The 21,884-nt window shown below is 38.6% G+C and overlaps 2 protein-coding genes across 9 annotated transcripts in view; one reads left to right on the top strand and one right to left on the bottom strand.

Moving 5' to 3' along the window:
• The window catches only part of PRCP (prolylcarboxypeptidase), a 63,835-nt gene extending 62,756 nt beyond the window's left edge, over positions 1-1,079 (bottom strand). For 2 of the 5 annotated variants that reach the window (XM_014741841.3, XM_070273254.1), the window contains exon 1: positions 805-1,047. The gene's annotated coding sequence lies outside the window, so the exon portion shown is untranslated. Of the gene's footprint in view, positions 1-299 lie in introns of all 5 variants that reach the window. The other 3 variants (XM_005612007.4, XM_070273255.1, XM_070273253.1) reach the window with 3 other exon arrangements.
• DDIAS (DNA damage induced apoptosis suppressor) lies at positions 829-21,369 on the top strand. Of its 4 annotated transcripts, XM_023645645.2 has the most exons (7): positions 844-1,195; positions 7,733-7,845; positions 8,949-9,043; positions 9,381-9,509; positions 15,635-15,796; positions 16,748-16,865; positions 18,236-21,369. In XM_023645645.2, exons 4-7 carry the CDS (start codon positions 9,397-9,399, stop codon positions 20,831-20,833), a joined length of 2,991 nt encoding a protein of 996 aa, XP_023501413.1. In that variant the 5' UTR covers positions 844-1,195; positions 7,733-7,845; positions 8,949-9,043; positions 9,381-9,396; the 3' UTR covers positions 20,834-21,369. The 4 variants fall into 4 exon arrangements, with proteins under 4 accessions (XP_070129353.1, XP_023501413.1, XP_001492202.1 ...); XM_001492152.5 differs by lacking the exon at positions 8,949-9,043 and having other exon boundaries at positions 1,060-1,195; XM_023645646.2 differs by lacking the exon at positions 8,949-9,043 and having other exon boundaries at positions 1,083-1,195; positions 7,737-7,845.
• Positions 21,370-21,884: the final 515 nt, after the last annotated feature.

The following is a 21,884-nucleotide window of genomic DNA, read 5'->3' as shown; positions in this document are numbered from 1 at the left end:
CCAAGCCACAGCGCCCCCGTCTCCAGCCCAGGGAACGCCGCATTTCATTTCCCTGTCGTGCCACCCCCTATTTAGAGTCCACCTACATTGTAGTCACACTTCAAGTCTGCCCTTATCATCCCCAGGGCCTCCTACTGACAGCCGAATCCCGTCCTATACAGCATCCAAGCCTACCTTTCCGCCTGTTCACCCTAAATCTCCGCCTGCATCGTCACCACCAAATCCAGCCCTGTCCGACTCAATTCCATTGCCACACCCCTTGCCCTCTGCAAATCGCATAGAATAGTAATAATAACTACCATGACAATTTAGTGATCGTTCACTACATGTCACTGGGCATAATGGCACACACATTATCTCATCTAACTGAACCATCACAGCATCTCATGCGTCGTGTATGATTGTTGTTCCCATTTATAGATGAGGAAACTGAGGCTCGGAGAGGCGCAGAGGCTTGCACTGGGTCATTCAGACAGGAGGGTATTCAGACTGGAGTACGGCTTCGCAGACCGCTCGGTGTGGCTCCTTGCACCGCCCCTCGAGTATGTCAGCCTGATCACCTCCTACGGTAGTCCGTCAGTGGTTCACTCCAAATCTCCGTCTGGCTTGCCAAACCCATCCCTTACGGAGGTCGCCTGGGGCCCACTCAGGCCGCGAATCTCCCTCGGACCCGTCCTTGCTAGGTTACGCCCCCTTTCTTCTCCCGGCACCCAGGAGCCCGCTGCAGGCCCTGCCTCCGCCCTCCTCCCGCCCCCGCCCCGGGCCGAGCCCTTTCCGTCTTCTCCGCTCCGCCAACCCCCTCACCCAGCTTCCACGCCTCTTCCAGTCGCCCCGCTGAACCCCAGTCCGAGGGGCGCTCCCGCCGGCTGCTATGCCTTCCCGGGAGCTCTACGCCCAGCTGTCTCAGCGCTGCCCCAAAAACAGCTTTAGAGACTGTCCTACTGCTCCACCAGTCGAGGAAGAACATTCCCCAAGCCCAGGCTTTACCCCAAGTCTAATGAAAATGGTGGTTCCCCATGCTCAGAATCTCGCGGCGGCGCGTCTTCTGATTGGCTCTGAGGAAACACGGCCAAAGCGTCACTTCCGGCGGAAGGGGACGCGGGAGATTCGATTGGAGGGCGCTGGGCTTGCGGCTGAGTCTTGCCAGCTGAGTGCCGGAGCTTCGCCCGGGCAGGGTCCCGGCCCTCTGCCTCAGGTGAGGAGCTGCGGGGAGAGGTTCTTGGGGGGCGCAAGGGCTGGACACTCCTAATGAGGCCTTCAGCTTTATTATGAATGAGACTCAGAGCATTATACGTTGTTTTTCCAAGGGTGGGTCTTTTCTGTCAAAGGAAGGCCATGAAGGGAGAAGAGGAAAAAGGCCGATCATTTTCGTTTTAGACAGTGGTGTTGCAATCGCTGCGCGAGCGTTTATTGAACATTTACTGTGGCATCCAGCTAGACATGGGTGAGCATCTGGAGCCGGAATACGGAGAAGAAAAGGTGCTACTCCAGCTTTGGAGGAGCTCAGAGATGCACATTCAGCTGGCTGCCATGCCGAATAATTATGTGCTCAAAAGGGGTCTTTCCCAAACTGCATGGATGGCCCAAAGGGAAAAGTGCTTAATGGAGCGGTGTGCTCAAACCAGAAACTTGAAAGTTTTCTAGATTCCTTCCTTCTCTCTCACATCCAGCCACTCATACCAGCCTCTGGAATATCTCAAATCCGTACATTTCTCGCCACTTTTACTGTCATTACTTTGGTTCAGCACCATGACTGCTACAGAGCTATGATGGGAGGCTCCTAGATGGTTCTCCTTCTTTTAGTCTTGTTTCTTTCCAATCCAGTCTCCACATGGCCAGGCTGATAAAGCGCAAATCTTATCATGCCATTTCCCCGTGTAAAACCTTTCCATCGTTCCTGTGTGCCCCCAGGTTTAAGTCTAAACTCCTTAACTTGGTTTCCAGGGCCCTTTCTGTCTGGCCTTTGCCTACCTCTCCAGCTTTGTTCTTCACCACTCTAGACCTGGGCTCCAGCTGTTACAGAATGTCTTTTTGAGTTCCTCAACTGCACCATCATCCCTCACCTCCAGACCTCTTCTGACCTGGTCCCCGGCCTGGCTAATTCTCACTCATTCCTTAGGTCTCTGTTTATGAAGACTTTTAAGTCAGGAAGACTTTCCTGACCCTGCAGGATAGAGTCACAAAGCACCCAGTAGTTAGTTTATTCATTCTGCAGATAGTTTCTAAGTGCCTCCCTCCTCTGTGCCAAGTATTCCTAGATGCTGGAATAACAGTGGTGAACAAGATAGACAGAATCCTGTCCTAATGAAACTTAAACCTTGTATGGGTGGACTTAAGAATAACAGGAGAACCTACTTGAGTTAGGTTGGTCTCTGAGGAGTTGACACTTAAATTGAGGCCTAAAAGATAAGAGTGATCCAGCCATGCAAGAGAGAAAAGGAAGGACATCCCAGAGTGAATCAATTTGCAAAGGCCCTGAGTCAGGAAAGAGCTTGGCATCTTAATGTTGAGAACCTAGGAAAAGACCAGTCTTGCTGGAAAAGATTCAGAAAGGACAGTTGTATGAGAGGTGGGCAGGGAGCTAATCTCACAGTTACAAGACTAATGCAGCACCATAAGCAGGAGATGATGGCAGTTTGGATTAAAGTGGTGGTATGATACATAGAGGGGGAAGTAAATGATGGTTTTTAGATATGGAAATAGACTCAAGGACTTACTGATGGGTATAATGTGGGACTTGAGGAAAAGAGTCATCAAGGATGACTCCTAGATATCTGGCCTGATTTGCTGGTTGGTGAGTAGTGCCATTTACTGAGATGGAGAAAACTGCAAGTAAAGAGGTTTGAGAGGAAACTAAGAATTCAAGTTTTGTACCTACTAAACCTTGAGATGTCTATGAGACGTCATATATAGTTGGCTTTCAGGTAAGCATTGAGATATGGAAGTCTGAAGCTTGCAAATATTGTGTGTACCTTTGTGTCACTTCATTGGTAGTTATATATTGTCTGTCTTAGCCAATAGATTATAAATTCCTTGAACTCAAGAGCCTGTTTTTCTTTCTGTAACCGTGTGGCCCTCCCCATCCCTAGAATAGAACTTTACCTGTCATAAATGCAATGGACAAACTGTGTTGCACTCACTAAGATTATCTGAGTAACGTTTTAAAAATGTTTTTCACCAGTATTTCTTGAAACAAAAGAGGTTTTGTCCCTTTGGTTTTTTTAATTTGATTTTCTGTCTCCTGCCTGCCTCTCCCTTTTCTAGAATTTTCATGTTAATGTCAGTAAATCATTTATCAGAGACTTGTTATGACTGCCTTTAGAAAAATTATACAAAGTATGTGACCTTGGAAGACACCATTAGATAATTTTAAGAAAACAACTCAAAATAGCCACCCTTCCCATAACTGAGGACTCTTGGCCTGTAAACTATGGAACAGAAAATCTGAAAGCAACAAAGTGACAAAGATTTTCTTGCAAAGCAAGAACAGTGTAGGAGGAATGAAGAAAGGGAGAATAGTTAGTCATATCTCTTTTGCCGTATGTCGTTAGAACTGGGGACTAGTTTTTTAAAGGAGTGATTTCATCCTTTGGCCACAGCCTTGGGAAAAATGCAAATAATTTAAGTGTGAAGCTTGAACAAACAATGTAATGGACTAGAAAGACTGATGAACTACCATCAGAAGGCATGAATTCCAGACCTGATTCCACCTGCTTCTTGACCTTGAATTAGTTAATTTCTCTAAGTGGATCAGATAATGATGTAAAAGCACTTTGAGAACCATAAAGCCTGCAAAAGAAATTATGAGCCCAACCGGATTACAAACTTCATTAAAATAGGATCCACATCTTGCACTTCTCCATCTTCTCTTCATCACCCTCCCCATAAGCCAATTCACATTCCTTAATTAATTTTTTCTCCATGATCTAACATTTAATAAGAATTATTCCAGATTTTCTAATCTAGCTCAAATGAGAAAAAAGTGTGTTGGTGTGAGTACATACATGGGCATGGTTTTTCATAGACTATTAAGGTGCCTTCTAAGAACTTGGTAATGAGGGAGTTAAGCTGAAAAGCCACCAGATAATAGGATTAGAGCAAAGAATTACAAGGTAATATGAAAGAGACTGAAATGCTCTCAGGCTTTAAGATTTAGCTATGACCGTGTTAATCACAAGTGTTGCTCACCATCAGACAGCCCCAGTGGCTAGGCAAGTGGTTTTCAAGTGTGGGCAACATAAGCATTATCTGAGAACTTGTGAGACATGCAAATTCTTGGGCCCTCATCCCAGACTTACTGAACCAAACTCTGAAATTGGGGCCCAGAAATCTGTGTTTTATCAAGCCCTTCTGGTGATTTTGACGCACACTGAAGTTTGAAAAACACTTGGCTAGTATGAAAATAGGATGCAGGGGTGGAAATCAATGAGCTTATATATCTGGGCCCATTGACAAAACCTTCTTTAGTGTGAAAAGGATGCATCAGCTATATTAGCCTGATTCCGTTAAATATTTGGTTTACCTTACGCCCTTTCCTCAAGCAGCGTTACAATTTGGCTTAACATGTAGTTATACCCAAAAGAAAAATATAGGCTCAAGATATGTCCCTTCCTTGTGATGATACTTTTTCATGGTAAATTAGGAAAGCATCTTTGGATTCTGGTTTAGCTCCCCATATGACTTGACTAGGAGAGAAAGCAAGTATTCTAGAGTATTCCATGTTAAATTAAAAATGCTCTATAACGTGTCCACCTGTACCCCTCATATTTTAATGTGTAAGTCTATCAGAGTCTTCATTCCTGGTTATTGACTTGGATAATCTCTGGGCCTTCAAAACAAAAGCAAAGTGAGACCCTAATTAGTTCCCATCAACCTACGGTAACATTTACACTTTTCTCCGTCTCCATCTCAACAACCTTGTTTCTACTTTTATGTGTGAGAGGTGAAGAGGACCCAAGGTTTTCTCTGTTATTGCTAAGTTCCCTGCTCAGTATTTTTATTATATTTATTGATTTTTCTAATTATAAAAGTAATTTATAAAATATTGTAAATATATGAAGAAAATAAAAATCACCTTTAATGTGACAACTCTGAGAGAAAATACTTTTCAAAAAAAGATTTATGTGTTTTCCTAACTATCCTCCTCTCTCTCCCCATCCCTCTAAACTAAGACTAGCTCAGTCCCGTTGTTATGTTTTCTCATGGTATTACCTACATTTCCTTTATAGAATTTGCCACAAAATCAGTTAAATTTTTTTGTGATTATCAGTTTAATATCTGTCTCTTCCACCAGACTGGAAGTCTAGTGACCTTATCTCTTTTATCCATCACTTATGTTATCCCCAATGCCTGGTATTTAGCAGCTGTGCAATAAATAACTGATAAGTAAATATACTGAGCTTATTAAATTGGAATGTGGTTTGCTGACTATGATGGAGCTGAAAGAAATGTAATACTATATCACCATCCTTCCCAATAAAATTGAGAAGAAAGATAAATTGCAAGAGATACCACGTTGGAATTGTTCCCAAGTCTGTTGCTATATTTTCCTAACTTTAGTATTTACTCCTTCCTGATGCTTCATTCAGTTATGCCTCAAACATGAATTCACCATGCTGCAAGGCAAGCAGTAGAGAGGGAGACAAAAGAAACTAAATGACAAGTTCCATAAAGGAAATACCATGGAAACAGCACAGGGAATAACTAACAGTAACTGCCTGAAGAGTATTATTGCATTTTGGTCCACCAGATGATGAATGGGAAGTCTTTTTGCCATTTTCTAAAGTTTGCCAGTTGAAATACAAATAGTAAAAATAGTTAAATGACCTTTTTCATTTCAATTCTCAAATTTGCCATTGTTATAAATAGTTTTCTAGAGATAGTTATTTGATCCACTAGAGGGCAATAAAACCTTAAATAAAGACGATTTAACCAACCTACCTTTAAAAATATAGCAGTTAGTGCTTGGACAATTTGGAAATTAATCTCAAATATCTCTGCATATGTAAATTTTTCATTTATTGATGAGTTGTCTGCCCAATTAATAAACATTTTAGGACAGGAAATATCTTATTTTTTATTGTTTTCCTCGTGGCACTTAGCACAGTGTCCTAGTCATCTTACAGGTTTAATCCCTTGCCTAAAGTTTGAGTGTGATAACAATTGTGTAAAGAATGTGATCTGGTGAATGTCCATATAGTTGTGGTACAATATAAAATTCTGTTTTAGAGCCCTAAAGAAGATAATCTCTGCTCATAATAGGACCACAATTAAGAAAAAAATTGGAAATGAGGATAAAATGTAAATAATGATTAAAATAAGTTTTAAATATGAAACTACTCTGTACACTCTAATGCATATACAAATATAAAATTATTTTGGTAAAATTGTATTTTATATTTAATGGTATATGGTAAAACAGGCTTAGGAAGAAGAAAGCTGAAAATCAGGAAGAAAGATAATAGTTGAAGTTCAGGCTGACAATTTTTGAGCTTGGCACTGGGAGTATAAAAAGATGGTCCTTCTATGATCTTATTCTGGTTCCAGAAATACCTGTTAAACAGATGAGTTTACTATAATGTGGTAAGTGATAAATTAGGAAGTAGGGTCACTTAACCTGGGACAGCTTCCTGGGGATGGAGACCCCCTACGAAGGATCTTATAGAAGAATAAGCATTAGCCAGGAGAGTGAAGGAAGATTTTAGACAGAGTAAAGAGTGAAAAAAAGCAAAGGCACAGAAATGTGAAACATATTGTGGTGGGGGAGTATTTGGGGGTAGGGAGGGGAACGGGGAACACAACTCAGATTACTTTTGTGTTCTTGTTAGCTGGCGCATAAAGAACAAGGAGGAGAATCGAGAAAAGGCATTAGGGGGAATAAAACCAAATAGAAAATAGAATAGAATAGACGCAAAAAACAAACGGTAGGACTATAGAAGTGCAGTAGCATAAGATGTAGGAAAAACAAAAAGCCATCCTCTTTTTGTTAATAAAGTCTTTCTTAAGGGAGCTTTAAATGAAAAAGGAGAAAAATCCTATAATATGTCATATACCTACTCTGTTATAAAAGCTTTCTTAAATTGCAAGATTTTGCTTATAGTTTTCATTTAGTCAATGACTGTTTATTGAGCACTTAATAGATGCCAAGCACTGGGGCTATAGTAGAGCACAAGATAGATAGATAGATAGATAGCATAAGATAGGCCCCTGTCTTCATGAACCTTTCAGACTAGCAGAAGTAGAACAAACAAAAATATATCAGATGATACATGCATTTTCACGGTTGCGTATATCACAAAAATGATTAGTACCACAAAGGAATAAATTAGGTGATATCATAGAAACGAAGAGGAAGCTGTGTCTACTTGAGATAAAGTGGTGATCTCTGAGGGGTAACATTAGAGTTAAAGGTTGAAGGATGAGAATGAGCCAGGCATTTGAAGAACTAAGGGAAGAACATTCTAGGCAAAGAGAAAGGTAAGCACAAAAGCCCGAGAAGAGAAATCGTTAGGTGTGTTTGAGGAGCAGAAAGAATTCTGGCTTGGCTTGAAATGCATTGATTAAGGGGGAGGTGGTCCAAAGTGAGGTCAAGGAGGAGGGGCTAGATGACCCAGGGCCTCATGGGTCAGGGTAAAGAACTGAGGCTTCATTCTAAATAGCAAGAATTTAAGCAGGGAAGAAATGACGTTTTCAGGAGGGAGCTTTGCCTTATTTTATGTCCGCTTGCTCGTAGGTAGGTATACCAGCATGTTACACACTACTTCAAACTGGATTTTAGAGATGTAGAGGGAAGATGGCTTTGCTGACATACATTCCATCATCTGTTGAGTTGGCAAGAAACTTGAGGTTAGTAGCACTAATAATGGCAATGTTCTGTGACCTTTCTTTCTGCCTTCACCTTGTGTCCTATATCACCTATTCTGCCTTGCCTTTGAGACTACCATGTGGCCTAAGATGTCAACCAAATCTAGAAATAAGTATCTGTATTTGGTAGAACCTTATTAGTCATGCATACCTAAGGGTCTCAAAACAAAGATAACAATAAAGAATTAGGCAGGGGCCGGCTCCGTGGTCGAGTGGTTAAGTTTGCCCGCTCCGCCGCGGCGGCCCAGGGTTCGGATCCTGGGCGCGGACATGGCACTGCTCCTCAGGCCACGTTGAGGCGGCGTCCCACATCCCACAACTAGAAGAACCTGAAACTAAGATATACAACTGTGTATAGGGCGAGTTTGGGGAGATAAAGCAGAAAAAAAAAAAGATTGGCAACAGTTGTTAGCCCAGGTGCCAATCTTTAAGGAAAAAAAAAAGAATTAGGCAGGGTTAGTTTATTTTTTCTATGCTCCCTTTAATAACAGATTAGTGATTTATATAAATCTGTTTATCTTTCATCTTTGCAAATTTCTGTCTTACTGCCTTGGGGGCAAGATTTTATTTTCACAGAAATATTATTTTGACTGATGGATAGGCTTCCTATCACTTTCAGATCTCCTTTCCATAGTTACCATATTTGTAAAGTCACAGTCATCCTTAGGAAGAGCTATACGTAAAAGATTGTATTATGATTTTTAAACCGATAACTTCTACTTTGTCAAAATTTGCTGATGCCAATCTCAGAAACAGTTCCACCGCTTTCAGAAATTGAAAGCTTTTGCCATGAGTTTACAAATGAAAATTTATTGACATAGCTTTATCTTGAACATGTACAGAGACTATTTCAGCACAATTATGTTATGCTGTAAATAAGCTAATCAGTTTTTAAATTTTGATAAACCACCATTTGAATTTTTAAAAACAAAGCATAAAAGAGAACAACATTGCTATTTTATTGCTTCACATCTCTGATGTGTTTTTTACAAGGATCTTAAAGCACTTTGAACTCTCCTTTGACAGTGCAGCATTTTGATTTTTCTGTTTGCAAAATCTGAATTGTGTTTTGTTTTTTCTTCAAGCTATATAAAAATGTGCACACGGAAATCCGTTAAAGTGATTTTTTTCAGCTAAAAAGAACCATTTTCCACCAATTTAGTTTCTTTAAAAGATTCACGTAAGTTCATTTAAGTTCCCTTCTATTAATGGTAGAAGCAAGTCCTATTCTTATGAAGACACAAGAGAAGCTAAATGTTGTCTTTCTTGAATTACTGGGATGGAGCATTTGTTTGAACTTCTGTTCTAAATCTTACTATAAATACTTTTAATTAAGCGGGAAAAGAAAAATAGTTTTTTGATAAATTAACACTTATTGCAAAAGACGTCTATTGGCTTTACAGTAGAGGTTAAGTAGTTTTCCTAAGAAGTGAATTAGGCACATACAGTTAAAGATTTGCCACTCATCCCATGGCTGTTTTGTTTTACATTCATCCCATCGCTATTTTGTTTTGCAGGCCACGGTGAGAGCACATGAATAGAAGAAGAAAATTTCTTCTTGCCTCAGTTCTTGCTCTCCAGAATTCGAGTTTTGTATATCCTTCATGTCAAAAGTGCTTCTCTCGGGTAATCCTGGTCTCCAAAAGGTAAAAGTAAAGCCTGTAAACATGAGAGGGGAAATTCAAGTGTGCATCACTGTAGATTTCCTATGCCTCAAAGGCAAGTAGGATTAAATTCACCATACTAGGACATAAGATTCTCTTGGGTTGGTTCTTCTGTAAATCCTAGAATAAAATTGCCTGGTAATCCTCTATTACTAGAGGGAAGTCTCAGGTTACCTTTAAGTCTTTGCTAAGTACCTGCTTCAGAGAAGAAAAATAACTTCTTAAAGATTAAGTCCCAATCCTGATGCAAAAACTTAGCCTGCTTCTGGGATATCCCTGGAAATAGTATAGGGGTTTTCTATTTGTTGTTGGTTTATTTTTGCATGGTCCCCAGATTATTTTTTAAAATAAATAAATAAACTCCTTGAGAATAGGGACTATGTTATAGTGATCTCTGTATTCAGCAGCAGCTTGAACAGGGCTTGGCACATAATACTTTATTATGGTGCTCAGATGCAGGCCAAGTATACCCGAGAGCCTAAGATTCTTCTCTGATCTTTAGAGTACAAAGTGAGGGGGGTTAGGGTTGGAGTTCCTTAAGAGCGCTCTCTGCCTGGAGGAGAGGATAAGGATATCTAGTAAGTACCTAGTAGTATGTAAGTAAGATAGTAGGCCACCGATGTTCTTAGCTGTTCTTTTTGTCTAGTTAGCATTGAATGAGGAGGAGTTGGCAGTTCCAGCCCACATCTAGACTCTAAGTCATCCTTCCAGTGATTATCCTTGTCCCTTTATGAAGCCATTCTCTCAAGTACTCATTTGTAAACTCTGAGAGAACGACCCTGTTTGTGTTACTCGTCATTAAATCTTCAGCATCCAGCCTAGGGTCTAGTCCATAGAAAATATGCAACAAATGTTTGTTAAATGAAAGAATAAATGACAATATGGTAGTGTCTTAGGTGCACCCATTTTCAGGTTGCTACCTATTATTTGAAAATACTAAAACCCAGGGGCTATCTGCCTTTGATCAGGATCTATTCTTAGAAGCAGTGTGGTGTAATAGAACAATTTCAAGCTTCAGAGAACACAACAGGGTTGCAGATAGGCTCTGCACTTGCTAATTTTATGATCTCGGGCAAGACACTTAACTTCTGTGAACCTAATTACTCACTTCTAAAGTGGGATACTAATACCCACAATACGAGATAATTGTAGAGTTAGAGGTAATGACAATACATGACATATAGTGGGATTTCAAAAATGGTAGCTGTTATTATTACAAATCTATTAGAAATGTACTTTACCTATTGCAGTGTATCATGGTGATTAAAAAGCATAATTCTCTGGAGCCAAATTCCCTGGGTTCAAATCCTAACCCTGCCATTTATAGCTGTATAGCCTTGGGCAAGTCACTTAGATTATCTGTCTAGGCTTCAAAATGGGGAAGGTAATATCTGCCTGATGGGGTTGTTTTATGAATCTAATGAGTTAATGTATGTGAGATGCTTAGAACATTGTGTGATACGTACTTGGTAATATATAGATGTGAACTATTTTTAAAACTCTGGATTTTTTTCCTAAGTCATTTCTTTTAAAGATAATCTGCAACAAAAACTGAGGTCAGACAATACTGCCATTGTTACCTGTGTAGACTGGTAATAACAATAGATAATATTAATGAATGTTTACCATATGTGACGCAGTATGCTAGGAGCTTTGTAAGCAATATATCTTTTAATACAACAGTGCTATGAGGTGATGCTATTGTTAATATTAACCTTCAAAAGAGAAAATTAAAGCTCAGAAAAGTTAAGTAATTTACCCCAGATCACACAGCCTGCTAGTTAGTGGCAGAAACATATTCAGGCGTAAACAGTCTGGCTGCTGTCTATAATCATAATCACTGTATTGGCTCCAAATTAGCAGTGATTTGTATCGAGAATCATATCTCCCTCTCTCTTTCCCAGAGTTTAAGATGCCCCGGGAAAGGGGAGCTCTGACTGGACCGTTTAGGTACATAAAACCCACAGCGCTTGGTCCTTGCCTGTGAAAACATAGTCCACAGAAATATAACCTATTCTCTATATATGTTACATTGACAGGACACAAAAAAATCTATCCCCATAATTTCTGATGCTTATCTTTTCTGTTATTACTGCTTTCCTTTTTTCTTACTTGGAATCACTTGTAAACCAACACAGGAAACAAATTCCTCACCTTCTTTTCCCCACTGCTACAGCACAGCAGGTTTATAACAGAGGAATGCCACACTCTGTTCTTGCAGAAGATTTTAGAGACACCAAAGAGCGAAAAGTCTTATGTCTAAAGATTTCACTGAACCCTAACTCATTAGCAACAACCACCATAATAGGTGTTTTGCATTTTATGGAGTTAAATTTTTTATTTTTTTAACCTCCAAGGTTAGAACAGTGGTGGTTTTCAAATGACATTCTGCAGAGCCTTAGGGCTCCCTGGAGGTGCTTCTAGAGGGACAGAGGGATTAGAGAAGTAATAGCGGAAATTAGAGAATACTAGGTAGGGCTCTGGGACCCCCACTTGAGTTCCAGCAAGAGCTCCATTGAAAGCTCTTGTTGAAAGAGTTCCAAGTTAGATTTCACTTGAAAAGAGATTACATGACATAAAGATGCAGACATACAAATATAAAAAAAATATGTATAAGAAGTTTGGTCCTTCATGTGAGAAGATGATCATATTTACACATATATAAAGGTATACATATGTGTGTATATATATATGTGGGTATGATCATCTTTTCACATGAAGGACCAAACTAACTTGTATGTATGTGTGATCTTATATATATATGACTGTGTGTGTGTATGTGTACTCCCAAGTTATAAGCAAGGGAAGGGACTTATTTGTCCAGATAAGCTATCCACCCAGCCCAAACAGATGTAAATCGCCCTTCTTGGTGACTTAATGGGACTTACAGTCCCTTTAGTCCGGAAATCTGTCTTTGACACTAAGAACTTTCTCTCCCTATCTTAACACGGGAATCGTAGCTATGTACCTGTCCTCTCCCCTATCCCCCAAATACCCAGAACGTTTGTATCACTTATTTAAACAAGTCCAACTGAATTTCACACACATAGATGATAGTTTTCTCCTTTTTTGGGGAGAAGTGTTATGTGAAGTCTTGGAGATACATTTTTTAAAAAATATTTTTCATTGCTTTGTATACATTCAATTTAACCTGGGACTGTAAACTTGGAAGGGACATTATTTAATCATCTATTCTGGGTATTCTTAACTTGGAGTCTGTGGATAAGTTATAGGTGTATATGAATCCTCCAATCCCCAAAGTATGTAAAATACTGTGTTATGGTTGCATGTCTATTCTTCTCAGAGAGTGAGTCCATTGCTTTCATCAGGTTTTCAAAGGATTTCAAGATCAAGAAAACACTAAGAATCACTAATCTCATCAATTTTTCTACTTCTGGACTAAATATAAGTATACAAATCTAGAAAAATAAATGAAACTGTATTTTAACTGGGATCAAACAAAAAAGGTAGCAAACTATGAGTATTATTTCAGATAGATCCTTTCATAGGCTCCTTGAGGTCAAAACTATTTTCATAATAATTGTAAAGCATTGTTCGCCATTTTACTCTCATTCTCTTAAAAGTGCACAGTGGAGTTTTCCAGAGGCTACATGACATGTGATAGCACAACAGATTGAGCAGAGAAGGAGATGTGAGAACCAGCTGTCTTTATTAAGCCAGGTGTTAAAGAGATTTGCAAAATGTAAAACAATGCCACTCTTTTCGCACTTTTTTTTTTGTTTTGGAACACATAGTTATTTTTCATAAAAATAAGTTCTTTTTGTTAACCATATAGTGGGTCTGTTATCTTTAATGAATTAATAAACATTTTTTAGATTCCTCAATTTTAATTTCTCACTTTCATTTAATTTCTCACATATAGTTAAAAGTATAGATAGATGTTACCCACATAGACAAAAGCTCTTTGGGGTTCTTTATAGTTTTTAAGAGTATAAAGGGTCCTGAGACCAAACAATTTGAAAACTGCTATTTCGTACTATGACATTTTGGAAAATAGGGGTGCCTCCAGAAGTTATATCAGGGGACTGTGATTTGAATGTGTTTTCTCCACCCTTGCTTCTGAGAATGTGGTCTGAGGAACAGCTGCTTCAGCATCACCTGGGAGCTTGTTAGAAATGCAGAATCTTGGGCCTTGTCCCAGACTTAATGAATCAGAATCTTCATTTTAACAAGATCCCCAGATGATTTGTATGCATATTGAACTTTGAGAAGCTCTGATCTATATTACTCCATATTATCATTTATTTATTTCAATCCAGCCTTATTCCCAAAAGGAGTAAAGGAAACTATGTAAATAAATACCTTTATTATACATATATATTATATTAAAGTATGTACTTACTGTGTATATGCATTAATTCCAATAGACCTAGTTTTTGTTAGGCTGTCATTGATATTTTCTATTTGCAAGACGGTTCATTAGTAGCCATATTGTTCTTATAGTTGTCATAAGACATCATACAGGAAAAAAACTCCAGGCTAGGAATCAAAGACCTTGGATTTGGGTCATAAAATTCACTGTCGCCTTGGGCAAAAATTCACCCCAATTACTCCATTTCTAAATGGAGGTAAATGTCTTGTTATCAGAATGAAATAATGTATATTAAAAACATTTGTAAATTGCAAAATGCTGATGCATATTAATTATCCTAAGATTTTCTAAGAATCCTATATTAGACCTGAATGCATTATTAATATATAATCTTTAAAGAAGTTCTAATATATATTTAACAAGTTCATTTCACTAGAGCTTGGTACTAATGAAGTATTTATCCCCAAGTGAGTCAATTGCCTTCACTTTATTCTATGGCCAGACTACAGCACAAACTCCAACAGATTTGGGTAAGATTATATGAATCGATTGGCACAGATCCATCCTCAGTGTGACAAGAAAAAAATAATTAGCGCAGATCTAATGATGGTGAATCAGCAACTTCTTATATGAAGGATTAACCTTTGTTCAAAATAGTCGCCTTTTGAGCTATGGATTTTAGGCTCCCTCTAGTGGCTGTCTGGCAGCAATCAAATTTATACAACTATCTTCAACATTACTTTCTGTTTGCATCAAATCCTAGGACTAATCATTACCATAGGATGTTTTAAGGAGTTAGTTTGGTAAACTAAGAGCGTGAAAGATGGATATCAGAGTTAAAAGATATTGCAAACAACCAGAAAGGTGGGAAACATTAAGTAGAAGCAATAGTAATCATTACAATATTTAATATAATTATGAGAGAGAAGCAGACTAACTGATTAATTTGGAAGATATGCACTAGATCATTTCTTTACTTTCTTTTCTTAGACTTTGTCTCATTTTATCCTTCTTCACCCTTGGATTTTACAGATGAGGAAATCGAGGTTTAAGGGATTCAGTAATTATTCCAAGACCACACAGCTGACACTTGACAGTAGAGTTACACTTGGCACACAGTAGTTTTTGACAAGAAAGCCTTTGGTCATAATTACATATTGTCTTAAAAACAAGTTAAAATGTTTCATACCTAATTTTTGTAATCTAGTAACTTCTCAGCATATTCCAGGGAATTAAAGAAAGTAAAGTTATAATGGTGAGAAAAATATAACTAGGTATTTTGTATATAAATATTTATTACATGTGTCAAGATTATGCATTATTCTCGACAGACGTTTTTCTCTTAACAGAAGATAGACCTTAAATTTCAGGTCTTCTGTTGGTGTGGTACTCACTTCCTTATGTTAGTTTGCCCCCCAACCCCAGACATAATATGCCTCAATATGTAAATGATGATTTAGCTACCCAATAAGGACATACCTCCCTCTCCCTCTGTCTCTGTCTCTGTCTCTGTCTCTCTCTCTCTCTCTCTCTCTCTCACACACACACACACAGTTTTCTATCAGTTTGGTGCTACTTAATTTAAATCAGTAAAGGTAGCTCTTAGGAAATTCAAAAGAGGTTGATCTGAAATAGTTTAAGAGGAATGTAAGTTGTGTAGGTACATTTGTACACAAAATATTATCTTTAATGTTTACTTTTCCAAATTTGTTTTGTATCATACAAAAAAAAATTAGTGAACATCTCTTTACACTTTTTTTCTCCACTTTCTCAGGTCTAATTGTCCAAAATGTGGCTTTACTGGTGAGGCTGAAAATGTCAGTTACAGATATAAACTTTCTTTAAAAGTTGCGGAATCAAACAAATTATTTGGCATTACTGTATTTGGAAGCTGCTTAGATGCATTTTTTGGTCTTACAGCCACTGGTTTGCACAGGTAAGAATATTTAAAGCATTTTTTTCCCTAGCTACTCCTTTTAGTATATCAGTAAAATTTGAAGATATGTGTTTTTAAGGTCATAGGCATTTAGTAAAAAGATGATCACTCAACCTCAGATCATCAGTTCCTTTCAAAAGTAATCAAATGAGAAAGAGAAAGTTGTTTATTTCCTGAATATATATTGTGGTGTTAAACCAGGCTCCTTTTATTCAGGCCAACTAAGCTGTAGTTAGAATATTAAATTACAACACTCTAATCCAAGTTAGAGAAATATAGAATAAGAAAGTAAGATCCTTTCAAACTGAAGGATTATCCAAATTGAGGTTAGCATTCAAGTGGCTAACGTCCCTTGAGGCAGAAGAAGCTATTTGTGGGAATATTTGCATATCAGAAGTTGAAATTTTGTCATTTCTCTCACTTGCGTTGCAACTTCATCTGCACAGTTTGACCTATTATGGTGTGGTCCTGAGAATGCACGGATGTATAATAAGCAACTGAAACTTTATCTCTCCCTCAGGCTTCTGTCCTCCTCCCCTTGACAGGAAATCTCTGTCCCTCTCCTTGTAGTTGAGAGCAAACTGTTTTGAAGAAAGAGGCAGCAGTGGGACCACAGGCAGGATTGTCAGGGAAGAGGAAAGACTTCCATCTGCTTTGAAGAGAAGGGCTAGAGATCCCGCCATTAATCCCACTGCACATTCAGAATAATAGCTGGGCCTGATTCCTAGGCAGCATCTACTTTATTCACACTTGATCAATTGTTTTTGCCTTTCTAGGCTATCAGAAACTAGAGGGAACAAAACGCCAAGCTCTTACAGTCACTTTTTTTCTCTAAAAATAATTCAAACGATTCATGCCACAGTTTCAAACTAATTGTATCTTGTGACTTTATGGCAAGTTAAAACTTCAAAGCTTATCTCTTCACATTTTTTTATTTTCTTTCCAATCAAGATACATTCAAGATCCTAAAGAAATTCCAGAAACACTGGACAGTGATACAACTCAGAACCTGTTAACTAAAGCAGTGGAAACTTGCTTTCTTGGACAAAGCTTTATTTTTGGAGTTACGGTAATTGAGACTAGCTTTCTCTTTCATATTCTGTTAACATTTCCATTGTGATGAAATGATTTGAATTCTCTAAATAGTTTTTAGGTGTCATAAACATGAAAGCCTGTAGAAGCACTTTAAGCTGTATAAAAATAGGCTATAGGTGATCTGTTACAATATCATATGTGACAACTTCCTCTTGCAAAAGTCAGAAAAGCCCAGTTTAAATGCTTTCAGAGCTTTAAAAATCTAAATTTATTATGAATTTGGAGTGTTAGATATTTTGTTTTAATATTTGGTGTTTGTTTTACCCTCCAAACTTTGTTCAAATTCTGTAGTAAAACTTTTCCTCAACTCTCTAGCTTTTTAATTTTATCGTCTATTAAAGGAGAAGGAGGGAACTAATACCGAAGGCAAAGTATCTGAGTATTGATAACTCTTAGAATAGGTTAGAGAGGATGGTCTTAAATAATTATGAAAGTGACTGTAGAAAAAGTGAAAAGAATGTACTGACTCTGAAGGAGTAATTGTTTTCTGTCTTGTCTATGCTGAAGGGAGCAAATGGAAATTTTGTCGACATTGGAATCAGGTTTTAAAAAGGGGAGTAGAGGGGCCTGGCCCTGTGGCCGAGTGGTTAAGTCCGTGTGCTCCGCTTCAGCAGCCCAGGGTTTCGCTGGTTCGAATCCTGGGCGCGGACATGGCACCAGTCATCAGGCCATGCTGAGGCTGCATCCCACATGCCACAACTAGAAGGACCCACAACTAAAAAAAAAGCAAAAAATATACAACTGTCTGCTGGGGGGCTTTGGGGTGAAAAAGGAAAAATAAAATCTTAAAAAAAGAGAGAATAGAGAACTCCAGTTGCAACTGAACAGTGAGAAAAACCCAAAGAGAAGGTGAAACTAGGAGCTCCAGAGCTTTCGTTTGTAAAAATCTTAGACAATTCCTTCTCTTTTTCTTTTGTTTTTTAACAAGTGAGAACATTCCCTTAAACATTCAAAGCTTACAGACACTGATGAGAAATATAGTTACCGTTTATTGAGCAACGACTGTTTGCTAAGCACTGCGGTTTTCTATGTGTTGTTGCTCATACGATAATCCTGCACTTTTATCCTTATTTTATAAACAAGAAAACTAAGGCTCAGAGAGGTTAAATAACTTGTGCAAAGTCCCAACACTAGTAAATGTTAGAAGCAGGATTTGAAGACAAGTCTCTTTACTCCAAGGTTTACTTCTTTTACGTATGCTACTCTGCCTATAACATTAGAGGAATTGAAATTTGGGGGTGGGATTATAGTTGTATCTGTTTTAACCTTTTAAATCCCTGTTTCTCATTCGAGTCAAAGGAACAAAATTTTATTTTCATTTAAATTCATTCACTTCTTTCACAGAATTTTGAAAACCAACATGGGCAAGGTTCAGATTCCTGTAACTTCTTACATCAGTGTCCTGACCGCAGGAGAGAAGTTAAAGGGCTGGTGGCTTGCCAGATGGTTTTACCAGACCCAGGTGTTGCAGGCTTCACTGTCATTGACTATTTCCGTCAGCTTTTGCAGCATTCTGATTTCAGGAAGCTTCACGGTAGCTACCAGACACCTAATAGCTCAACACACTCAAGTAGTGATCTCATTAGCATATGTGGCCCTGACAGCAGTTCTTGTTTTTTCGAGTCCCATGGCAGAGATAATTTTTCAAGATTCTGGCAGCTATCACTTGAACTCACTTCCTCTGTTTCACAACTAACAGGTGATGATGATTTTTCAGCTTCAGAACAAAACAAGGCCATTGCTACTCTTCCCCAGAACAGAAAGTACATCTCTTTTGCAGAGGCCACTGGTTCCACTAGCTTCCATGATGCCATAGAAGGTTCCTGGGGCCTTGTTTCATATATGGATAGAAAGAGTACAACACAAAAGTTGGGTGAAGAACTTGGCTTACAAGCTAATCAGCCAAGTGCAGTTCACAGCAGTCATCATGAAATTGGAGTTACTGACTCTAATTTATCCCCTTTGAAAATGCAAGAGCCCTTTGAGCCAAGTAATACGAAATCTTTCCACAGTGCAGTTGAAATTAAAACTAGGTATTCTCAGCATGAGCTAACATGTCACCAGCATCATGATGTAGATGCCCACCCCAGCCTTCAGGAGAGATCTACATGTCGTCCACCTTCATCACTCAGAGTCGAAGAGACAGCTGGTGGCTCCCAGGATTGTGACCCCGAGATTTGGGATGATCTGCCATTCTCTGAAAGCTTAAACGAGTTTCTGGCAGTTATCGAAAGTGAGATTGCTATAATTCCGACAGACGCCAGTAGTAGGAAACGTCACATAAATAATGATGTTGATGAATTACATGCAGACCACAGCACGTTATCTGTGACTCCCCAGAGAACTACTGGAGCCTTGCATACACCACCTATAGCTTTAAGATCCTCACAAACAGCAGTCAAAGCAAACTCTGGCAAAGATAACTTCCTTTCCAACTGTGAAACAAATTCAAGTCTTCGTGTTCAAAAGGAGCCACAACCAGATAACACAGCAGAGGCTGTTTCTATAAGTAGTAATGGAAGAGATATTTCTGAATATTTTCTACCAAACACTTGTCTGTCGGCTCTGTTACCATCTTCCAAAGGTTTAAGAACAACAATTTCTCGTAAGACGTCTCCCAGAATTCTGCCACATAGGGCTGAAATTTCACTTAAGCTCAATACTTCAGAGAGTGAGCATTCTTGTCTCAATATCAAATATTTTAATGGATATGGAGAAAAATCACTTTCAGAAGTGAGTGAAAAGTTGACAACTTTCTGTTGTAGGAGATATTATGATGTTTCTGAACTTTGCAACTTAGAAAATAAACAATATAGTAGGTGGCCAAAGAACCAAGGTGACAGTTTCACAATTTGCAGGAAACTTACATATCCCTTAGAAGCTCTCTGCAGTAGTCCAAGTAGAAGTACAGATACATTGAAAGAAATGCCTTATGGACAAATCAATAATAACTTAACACAGAACTATTCTACTCGTCATGAAAGTAGCTACAATGCTTCTGCTGATCTCTTTGATGATAGTGCTAAAGAAATGGACTTTGCAATAGAAATTACAAAGAAATCACAGGATATTTTGTTACAACAGGGAAAATCTTTGGCAGAAAATCATCATACAGAATCTGATTTCTCACTGAGATCACTTTCTGAAAACTCTGGCCAGTCTTCACAAAAATTTTCCTTGCAAAACATGTCTGCCTCTATGTTTTTGAGAACGTGCTCCTCTCCACCTCGTTTTCAGTCAGATTCAGAATGTGATTTTGAAGATAGCCAAGACTTTGTTCCATGTTCACAGTCAACTCCAGTTGCAGGATTCCACCAAACAAGAATTCTTGGGATAAAAGGAGCTTTCAAAAAATTACCTACCTTTTATTCAGATCTTGATGCTAACTATAAAAAAACAAGGGTTTCCTCTGAAAATGATGCACAGCAAGCCACCTCTAGCTGTCCAAAAAATATAAGAACACCCAGCCAGAAATCCAGAAGCCCTATTATATCTGGCATTACACAACCAGAGGTTTTCAACAACTGTCCTAGTGCTGAGTGCCTTGAAACTGATATTGATGAATGGGTCCCTCCCACCACAAAAAAAGTATTTCTTTCAGATATGCTTGGATTCCAAGCCATAGGTCTAAGGAAATGCTCTGCTGCCTGTAACTCTCCTGATCAAAAAGAGTTACCAAGAAAGAAACTGAAGTATGTCAAACAAAGAACTGATAAATGTTTAATTAAGAAAGAGTTAAATTTGAAGAATATATTTCCAACAGTCGTTACAAAACAGAAAACTCCTAACTATGGCAGTACAAGTTCAGGCTGGATTTCTAAAGAGTCAATTTTGGGATGTGGTTCTTGTTCAGGAGTTAAATGTAGCCTTCCATTTTCAGAAAATTGGCCATCTTCAGTACCTGAAACTAAAAGTGCTTGGTCTCCTGAATTGTTTTCATAAAAAGTCACCTGAACCCAACTGCTGAATTTTAAAAGATAAGTCTGGGTCCAGCCCTGGTGGCCTAGAGATTAAGTTCAGCACGCTCTGCTTCAGCAAGCCAGGTTCGGTTCCTGGGTGCGAAGCTACACTGTTCTGTTAGCATCCATGCTATGCTGTGGCCCACATAGTAAAAAAATAGAGGAAGATTGGCACAGATGTTAGCTTAGGGCAAATCTTCCTCAGCAAAAAAAAAAGTAAAAATAAATAAAAGACAAGTCTGTTTGGAAACGTTTGCCTCCGGTGGCATGGAAAGCATTCTTACCAATTAGAACGCTTGAAGGGACACAAATAGAAAAGAGGTGCTGTTGTGCCTTTTATATTTATATTGTTGTAAAGCCAGTGTTTTTCCCAGTGTTTTATCCAGAATACTCTGATTCAAATAATTTGGCACTTTATCTTATATTGATTGTACTTTAGTAATATTGTTAATTTTGCTTGTTAAAAGTAATTGTTAGAATCACATGCACGTTCAGAAATAAAGCCTTTGCAAACCAAAACCTAAAGTCTTATTTGTTTAGCTCAGCTCAGCTCAGGAAATACCTGCTATGTATTAGGCCAACTACTGTGCTGAGTTTGTGATATCAAGCTACAAGATCATTGATCTCAAAAGATTTTAGTCTACTGGGTATAGAACAGACCGTTTCACTACAGGGGAGCAAATGCAATGATCGAAGTTTTTAATTGGTTATTACAAACATTTATGTTGCTATGGGGACAGAGTAGAAAAGCAGCTAACCCAGCAGCACCTGTGGGCTGCTGATAAGAGGAAAGGTCCTCATTTAAAAACTTACTATTTAGAGTTAAATGTAAGACTGTCACTGTTTTCTTTAATAAGTTCACTGAGTGCTTACCACATGCCAGACACGGTACTAGGTGCTGGGAACCACAAGATGAAAGCTGAGCCCCTTCCCTCAAGAAACTCTCAGTCTAGGAGAGTAAACAGCAATTAGTATCTGGTAAGTACTATGATAGGAGAGAAGCTGGAAGTGCTAAGAGGAGCAGTGTCTAGACA

The sequence above is a fragment of the Equus caballus genome, chromosome 7 (genome assembly GCF_041296265.1).
Source record: "Equus caballus isolate H_3958 breed thoroughbred chromosome 7, TB-T2T, whole genome shotgun sequence".
Classification (NCBI taxonomy): Eukaryota; Metazoa; Chordata; class Mammalia; order Perissodactyla; family Equidae; genus Equus; species Equus caballus.
This window is presented reverse-complemented; position numbering and strand designations above follow the sequence as displayed.

Excerpts from the sequence above, each read along its gene's own strand:
- DDIAS (XM_070273252.1), top strand. The coding sequence starts at position 9,397 with ATGAATAGAAGAAGAAAATTTCTTCTTGCCTCAGTTCTTGCTCTCCAG. Across the intron at positions 9,510-15,634 it reads GTAATCCTGGTCTCCAAAAG|GTCTAATTGTCCAAAATGTG; the intron begins GTAAAAGTAAAG and ends CCACTTTCTCAG. Across the intron at positions 15,797-16,747 it reads ACAGCCACTGGTTTGCACAG|ATACATTCAAGATCCTAAAG; the intron begins GTAAGAATATTT and ends TTTCCAATCAAG.